Here is a 9,048-nt window from a genome sequence, read left to right on the forward strand (position 1 = left end):
CTATGTTAGTCTGACCCTGAATATGGGTTTTCTTTCATATCTTTATTTAAGAGTGTGGTCGTTCAGTTTGAGAGCAGGTCTTATTCAGATTTATTAATGCTTTGACTCAAAACCTTGCACTCACTTAAATATACCCTGCTTGTGCTTAGATTTATTACAATCTAATTCGCACAGTTTGAGCACAGAGCCAATGTGAGTACAAGCTGGTTATATTTGAGTGCAAGCCCAGGGTTTTGAGTGAAAGCACTACAAAATCAGAATGTGAAATGAATACTTCCTTCTCTCCATCTGACTGACAATTGAATAAAGATTGGTAAAAAAGAAACCACCCGAACAGTTGTTAAATAATCACTACTTATAAAACAGTTATCCTGGAAAATGTGAACATTTTAAGGCACAAAAAACTCTAAAGTGGTTTTCAGTATGAGAACCAGATAATATACATTAATGTACTTTGATAAATATGGTACAAAATATAATATTCATCCCCAAATACATCTGTTCTCAACAGACAGATTTCTATCAGTGACCCTGTCAGTGCACTAGACTTACTTAAATACAGTTCCACACATAATGTATAATTACTGCAACAGTTCCTTGTCTCCTCTGGTCCAAACTCAACTTCTGTTTCCTGGCGTTTATAGAACTGAGCTCAGAGAATCTCAATTTATCTAATAAGAGGTAACATGGTACCAACAACCTCTCGTGCTAAGGGAACAAGTTCCTGGGGAAATTATACACTTAGTTTTTTATCTTGTTAATGCCGAAATAACCAGGAGGAAATTTAATGTAGATAAATCTTTAATCCACCTAAATCACAAGAAGCCATAATAGAGAGGAGCTTGACTTCACCACTGAGACTAGGTAGTTGTATATATTCGTTCATAATGTCTATGTGGACACGTGTCTGCCCAAAGGAAGTGAGAAAAATGTATGAAAACAAACTGTGAATCATAGAAGAAGCAGCTTCTCCTGAGAAAGCTTGTGGTTTCTCTGTTCCCTATCTTGAAAAGCTTTGTTGTGCTGTGTGTATGATCACATGAAAAATTCAAGCGCGCTCCAATTTGACCCTCTCTCATGATGTGTCAAATACGACGAGGAAGGGGCTATTCATTGAAGTGGAATATCCACTCGACTTCCGGCTCATCGTCCATGCGAATCAAGAGGTAGGACACCAACTGGAACAAGTTCTGCCACACGCCCAGGAAGAGGTACAGGTAGAAGTCGCTGACGTCCATTTGGCAGTGTATCCCTGAGTAATTCATGTCACACACACACTCAAAACTGTTCATGTAGTTGACACAGAAGCCTCCGTTCATGCACGGGTACGAGGCACATTCATCCACATCCTTCTGACACCTGGAAGGACGGAGGAGAGGAGAAAGATTATGCAAGCAGTAGCTTATGACACAAAGAAACTATTTCATTTGTAATTTTGTAATTGTGGCTAACTTACGAATAATCATCTAACATTCACATTTTGTAGCTCAATTTGTAGGCTCCACCAACTCTAGAGGGGAATATTTGTTCTAAAAACAAGGTTGTTTGCTAACTTTACCTGCAATTTGGAACCGGGCTATTAGCTTTTCAAGCTTGACTAAAAATGAAAATGGAGAGTGAACCGAGAGAGGGAAGTTATTGGTCGTAAAACCAAAAGAATGAGCTGAAAGACAGTAAAATGCTCTGTAGAGTTGAGGGGAATCATATTTTTACCTGGTTCACCAAGTCAAACAAACCTTTCACATGACACATAGCTGCTCGATCCACTTATTTAGTTTAATATTAACCTATTGACAATAGAAGCTTTAAGCAGTGGCCCAGTGAAGGATTTGGGAGCATTTTCTGGCTGATGATCCAAATTATAGGTCCAAAGATTCTTAAAGGTTCAGTGTGTAGAATTTAGTGACATCTAGTGGTAAAGTTGCCTTTTGCAGCTGAATACCTCTCACCTCAGCCCCCTTCCAACACAAAGGAGACTCTGTCTGCAGTTGTCATAAAAACTCAAAAGGTGTTTAATTTGTCTAGTTTGGGCTACTGGTAATCCTCTGGATGTAAATATAAAGTATGTAAATATAAAGGACCCATTCTAGGGTTAAGAAAATGACAATTTGTACAATTTAGATGAAACACATTAGTGAAACATCACTTGGATTATTTACATTCAATTTCTGACAATAGATCCCTTTAACTTCAATCTTACACACTGAACTTTTAAGTATCTAAGTATTTAATGCATTGTTAATTATTTCAGTTAAATTAATTTAAAAGATATATATCACATGCAGTTAAATCAATAATAAAGTCTTAAAAATTAATTAATACCTAATGACCCCGTGTCGGGCCGTGGGGTCCTGTCCCTGCAGATTAAAAACAATTAAACATGTCCTACCACTGTCCCGTGAAACCAGGCAGGCAGTAACAGGTGTTTTCCACTTCAGAGCAGTTCCCTCCATTATAGCAGCTGTACTTCCATCTTGAACCCATGCATGTAGATGTAGGCAGCTGAGGAAGTCTGAACACAACATGGAAATATCAATACCCTCCACTTTGGTTAAAGTAAATATATTGTTAATTTGATGAAATAATGGAGAAATATGTTTATTTTTGGCCTTTAATGTAGAAGCACTCACGGATATGTCTCGATGTACCATGGGATTTCAGGAACACTGCTACTGTAGGAGAGAAATATGTAAATCAGTACAACTCAGAACTTGTTAGCTTCTTATAGGTGTGATTAGCTGTGAGTTTTGGTGTGAGAGAGATATTAATGAAGTGTTAACCAACTCACTCGCAGTATAGGCCTGTCCGATTTTGAGGGCAGAGGCAAGCGTAGCTCTGGAAGCCTTTGAGGCAAGTGGCACCTTTGCTGCAGTTGTTGTTTTCACACATGTCCACTTCAAACTCACATTGTTCGCCGCTGTAACCGAGCTCACACACACACTCGAACCCCCCGGGGGAGTTGGTGCAGTGGCCATGGATGCAGGGGCCGGAGATGCAATTGTCTGTCGACTGTTCACACAGCGGCCCTGTCCACTCGGAGGGGCAGGTGCAGTGGTGCAGGTCAAAGACATCCTCGCACACGCCCTGGTTCTGACAAGGGCTGGATGCACACACACTGGCTCCCCAGCAGCCCAGTTGCGGGTCAGCGTTTACCTTCACCCTCACAAACTGCTCCTCCTGGGGCCTGGGCAGGTTCAACGCCGTGTCCAGGTAGAAAGGGAGAAGAAGGCCTCCGATCTCCACAGAGCCCACACAGCCAGAGAAGTTCACTCCGGCATCCAGTCCCACGAGTCCCCCGAGAAAAATGTCTGCTCCCTCCCTGAGGAAATCCAGATTCCCCGCGGCTGTTTGGGACATGCTTGGCTGCTTCTGGCTCCCATCCACCTCCATGATCCACCTGGAGGTTGGGAGTGTCTTGCTGAGCTCCACTGTGCGCCACGCTCCATCACTGATTGCACCCTGGCTTTGAACGGTTACCTGGTCGTCCCCAGCCTTGATCTCCATGACTAAATGAGAGTCCTGGAGGGACACGATGAGGTGGTCCGAGCCCCTTTGTGCACGCAGTATGGTGGCAGCGGACTGTCTTGTGCGGAGGCTGAGGAACACACTGGTGAGGCTGCGTCTAATCTTTCCGTTGCTCTGGAACTGCAAAACTGTGCTGTCAGCCCGAAATGTCACATTAGCCAAACCTGAAGGAAAGAAATAGAAGATAGTTGAGGAGCAAAAACTAAATTCTAGCATTTAATGTAGCTTTCCCAGTCATTTTATTCATTCCAGTTCCAAGACATAGTGTCCTAACTGCGATAGCTCTCCCTGCGGAGCATTAAGCCCTTTGAAAATTTGGTTTCATATCTGAACAAGTTTATTCACACAAAACTGTAAACCCCCCCTCCAGCAGCAGGTGAGAGAAAAAAAGTTGGCGATCAACAGAGATAAGATTTTTAGGGGATAAGGATGAGTTATTATGAACATTAAATCATCATGACAAAATCGACAATCCATGTAACATAGAAAATAGATTAATAGATTAATAGTTGCACACATTGCTGCGTCTATATTAGTGATTGGAAGAATGTTACATTGCATTGTACCTTCTGAGTACTGCCCACTTCAAACCAACGAGAAAAAATACGTAATCAGTCAACACACAGAGCTAAATCAGAAAATAGCCTTTAAACTGAAGCACAACAGACAAAAGAGATTGTTTGGAAACTGCTTCACCAGCTTGGACAGGCAGCTCTGCTCCTCGTCTCTCTGTGGACATGTGACACCTCCAGGAAGACGTGCTGTCATCATGAACTTCCACAGACATGTGGCGGCAGACCTAATCTGAGTGGGGATTACCACGTCTTAGAGGAATCCTGTGAAGGTTTCCTGCCTAGACTCTGTTCCCTGCTGTAATCAGCCTCCCTCTAATTAATCAGTGCCTGCACCAGCGAGTGCTGTGAAGGGTTTGCACACTGCAGACAGTCCCTTCAGAGGAAACACAGGAATAGACCGGTGTAATAAAAAGCTTACATGTTTATCATAGATCCTCTTTTCACGTGCCACAAGCAGGAATAGCAACTGAGGCTGTACACAGTATCTTAGTTGTAGCATGGAACCTCTTCTGTGCCATCCTCACCGACTCTTTTTGACTCAAAGTTATATATATATATATTTTTTCTAAAATAGGATGAGTGCCACAACTGACCCTGATCTCAGGATACTTACACTCAAAGCCCTGGGAGTGGGACAGGCAAACAGCACCGGTGGGACAGGGAGAGAGCTCACACCACTTAACCTCCTCACAGCGCTGCCCTGCGGTGTTGGGGGGGCAGTTACAGATGAAGTCATCCCACAAGGAGTAACACATTCCCCCGTTGAGACAGGGCTTGACCTGATGAAGAGTAAACAGTTTAAATCAATCAGACCGTGACCCCTGGGAGTTCTGCTGTCACTACTGGTGCAGATGACGAATGAAACAGTCTCTTTGGCCCGTTGAAGGCAACACAGTGAACATAGACAGCATTGATAGGACTCACAGCACAGGCGTCGTCACTGCTGCATCCTTGTGCGACATTGACGAGTTTCTCCAGGTGGTAAGATTCCACCGCAGTTTCTATGGGACGGAACTGCAGCCGTTTCCTGTTAATCCTCAGATCCTGGACACAGCCCTTAAAATAGCCACCAAACGAGGCAGAGGCCCTTGAGTCTGGAAGCCCTCCGATGAAAACCAGATCCCCCGAGTGGGCGTGAATGTGCCTGATGGGCATAGAGGCCTGGTCTTGGGCTGACTGGAACAAGCTGGCGGCCGTTCCTTCCAGCTTCACAGTCACGAGGTGGAAATGGCCGTCACTGACAGCTCTGGGACCAACAAGGGTCTCAAAGTTGTTGACCTGGGCCTTGACCCTGCCCTCCTCCAGCCACAGGCGCAGGTACTGGCTGGTGCTGTTGGCCAGGACAAGGAGCAGACCGCTGGACTGTCTGGTGCGAATGAACATAGATATAGTTATGGGATCACCCGGGTCATCATCTAAGGAGAAGACAGCGTAACTCTCCGCGTCCTCGTTTCCAAACCTGGCAGTGATGTACTCTGTATGAGGACATAGAGAGAAAGAGAGAGAGAGAGAGAGAGAACAAGTCACACAAGCAATTTACACAAAACCTGATTTGACGGCCGCACAAGCTCTCGTCATCACGTGCCCATTGGGCAAGAGCATAGAGGCGAGAGCTTGTGCAGTTTTTGTGAACGTGAACGTGGCTCCGGGTTGAGGATAGCATCGGACATTTCATCTAAAAACACGTGATAAATGACCCCCTTTCGAATCGAAATCAAATGTCAGATCTTGCGGACACTTGGATCACAACGCAAGAGCAGTAAGGAGGCATTTTATTATTTTCCTGTTGTTTTTTCACGTTTGTAAAAGTGGTCCCCAGTTACTTCAATTTTATCGGATTTGACTGCAACTCCGTTTACAACTGAAACTCCAAAAGTGATTTGTGGAATCAAACACTTCCCACACCCCTCTAGACATAGTGGCAAGTGGATGATGGGTGAATTTTCACTTTTGGGTGAACTATCCCTTTAATGACACCTATCACAGTGATATTGATGTTTCTCATTTAAAAAACTTAAATTTCCTTAAAATGTCAAACTGCTCCTGTAAGTGAATACAACATTTTATTTTGTGCAGTTGTCAGTGTTATGGACCACATTAAGTTATGACAGACGGGTGTTCTCTCCTTTAATTGAATAGGAAAAGGTGCTGAGGGTGACTTAGCATATTTGCACTATTGCACACATTTGCACTATTGCACAAATTTGCACTATTGCACAAATTTGCACTATTGTTTTTTCTTTAGGTGTATATATATACATTTTATTTTCTATTTTAAATTTTTGATATTCTATTGTATATCATTTTATTCAATATAATATTTTGCTTGTAATATTCTGAGCATTGCTATAAGAGAGCCTGTGACCCAAGCATTTCATTGCCTGCGACTGCTTAATGTAATTGTTGTGCATATGACAATGAACTCTTGAATCTTGAATCTTAAACGGAGACGCCTCAGCGTGGCGTGAGGTCACACGACTTCCTGCTTTGTGAACAAATTCCACGTCAGCTCCTGAAAGTCACGTTTTTTAAATCCTTGGTCCAGTCGTCCTGAATGCCGCCTAATTGCATGACAGAGTGGCTGAACCCTGTGCTATTTCCACCGGCTCTGTAAGCTCCTTTAAAGTCTACTGACTAGCTTCATCGTCCACTGAGGCTTCTGCAGGTTGAACTTGACTTGGCCTGGACTTGTGCTCACAGCACGTGACACTCCTGCCAACAGAAGTGTCACGTGTCGAGGAAAACACGCTGAAAGCAATGACAGACCACAAATGTGACACTTGAACTTTGCTTTTGTGTACTTCTATTATTTGTGGTAAGAAAGTAGCCAGTGTGTGCATAGATGTTAGTGTGGTTGGTGGTTTTTATATGTGGAATACATTTAGGAAAATTGAGAACCAAACCAAAGAAGTATGACTTATTTTGATCAATATATTGTTATATTTATTGTTTTTAAATTGTTTTATTATTTATTTTCCATTCTTTGATACCATTGAAATTGTATATGGTAAGCAGTGGTAATAGTATGTGTTTGTGTGTGTGGCCAAGATATTACTCATGATGTGTGGACCTAAATCTGTTTCCACAGTCACTTTATGGGGACTTATCTTTTCGAACTTTTATTAGAACAAGTACCTTGACAGTGAGTCTCACACAGCATGTCATACAATATTACAAGTAAAGATAAAATAAAAAAAAATAAAAAATGGTATAAGAGTTATCCCAATGGGTTCACATAGTTTCACATTCAGTCCAGCTTGTCCAGTCAAATGTCAACAGAATGTTCATTTTAACAGATACATTATCACAGGTGTCCACTTTGCAAAGTAAATGTCCATCCGGAGTATGGGGACTTATCTTTATCATTGCATTTTAAGATGAAGACATGTTTTAAGGTTAGGTAAGGTGTGTGTGTGTGTGTGTGTGTGTGTGTGTGTGTGTGTGTGTGTGTGTGTGTGTGTGTGTGTGTGTGTGTGTGTGTGTGTGTGTGTGTGTGTGTGTGTGTGTGTGTGTGTGTGTGTGTGTGTGTGTGTGTGTGTGTGTGTGTGTGTGTGTGTGTTTGACTTACCCTCTGCACAGTTCTTTCCCTCATATGGCCTGAGGCACTCACACATGTAGCTCCTCCAGCCCTGGCTCACACAGCGGCCTCGGTTCTGACACGGGCTGCTGTCGCACTTGTCTTTGTCGCTGCATCCCACAGTGACGTTCGCCTGGGCATCTGAATCTTCCGGCACTACAACTGGCAGCACCAGATGTGAATCCACAAGCACATCCCTGAAGCAGCCTAGAAAAGCAGGCGGGTAGTTTGCCACTGCTCTGTCCAAACCCCGGCTGCCCACGGCCGCTCCTATGAAGAGGCTTCGATTAACTGTCCCTGGCTCGAGGAAACCAGAGGATCCGTCAAACAGCTGGTCTTCCTCGCTGGAGTGTCTGGTGCAGTCTCCTTCAGTGCAGAGCAGCCGGAGGAGGCTGACCACATCGCCTAGTGATGCTTCCGCAGTGTGCCACTTGTTGTCTGACAAGTATTCAGGGAGCTCTTGGACCAGAGTGCTGGAGCCGAGGCCGCTCTGGCTGAGGAGGCAGAGATGCCCGTCCATCAGCTCGACGCTGAAGAGCAGGTCGTCCACTCGGCGCTGCAACAGAGTACCGACTGCTCTATCGGTCCTGAAGCTGAATGTGATATTAACAGGAGCCTCTGGGTCATAATGCTGTGTCTCTATGTACATGTAGCCTCTGGACTCAAATGAGAAGGCCGTGGGGGTCTCGCATTTTGAGCCTGTGAAGCCAGGAAGGCAGATGCATGTGTACGTGTGCTGATCATTTACAAGTAGAGGAGAGCATATTCCTCCATTCTCACACTGGTGGTCATCACAGCCTGAAAGGGCAATTGTGCAGGTCTCACCCCCATATAGGCGCCCATTTTGACTCTGTTTGGAGCAAAGGCATCTGAATCCCCCATAGTGGCTCTCACACATGCCACTATTTTGGCATGGCTGCAGTTCACATCTGTTGGCGTCCTCACTAGATGAAGTGCCTGGAGAGACAATCATGACAACTTTTTTACATAAGAACTTGTTACAGACTACTTGAATGTGGTGTCAGAGTGTTTGACTTATCCATATGTCTGTAAAAACTAAAAAGATTCTATTAATTACTTAAGTTAGACACATAAAATGTAATATTATGCTTATATTGTTATGCTTATATAAGATGTTGTGTAGTTTACAATACACTCTTCAAACACCTACGCTACTATGCATAGTATTTATATTATCATATTATTATGTGCAATGACAATAAGAGTAAAATAAATTATACAAACTTTACTGACTTAAAATATGATCAAAATCTGCAAATAACATTAGTGTCAGACTGTAACACACATAATGTAAATATTACCTGCATAAAGCAAACATAAAGTCCACACATGCACGCTGTATCTCAACAT

General features: G+C 43.4%; 1 protein-coding gene across 1 annotated transcript; it reads right to left on the bottom strand.

The window, feature by feature from the left end:
• Window positions 1-982: 982 nt before the first annotated feature.
• LOC133018629 (protein crumbs homolog 1-like) lies at window positions 983-9,048 on the bottom strand. The gene is made up of 8 exons (XM_061085038.1): window positions 9,000-9,048; window positions 7,669-8,634; window positions 5,025-5,575; window positions 4,714-4,879; window positions 2,789-3,689; window positions 2,631-2,672; window positions 2,390-2,512; window positions 983-1,359 (listed from the first exon to the last, which is right to left on the bottom strand). The coding sequence occupies exons 1-8, from the start codon at window positions 9,046-9,048 to the stop codon at window positions 1,107-1,109; spliced, it is 3,051 nt and encodes a 1,016-aa protein (XP_060941021.1). The 3' UTR covers window positions 983-1,106.

The sequence above is a fragment of the Limanda limanda genome, chromosome 13, assembly GCF_963576545.1.
Source record: "Limanda limanda chromosome 13, fLimLim1.1, whole genome shotgun sequence".
NCBI lineage: Eukaryota > Metazoa > Chordata > Actinopteri > Pleuronectiformes > Pleuronectidae > Limanda > Limanda limanda.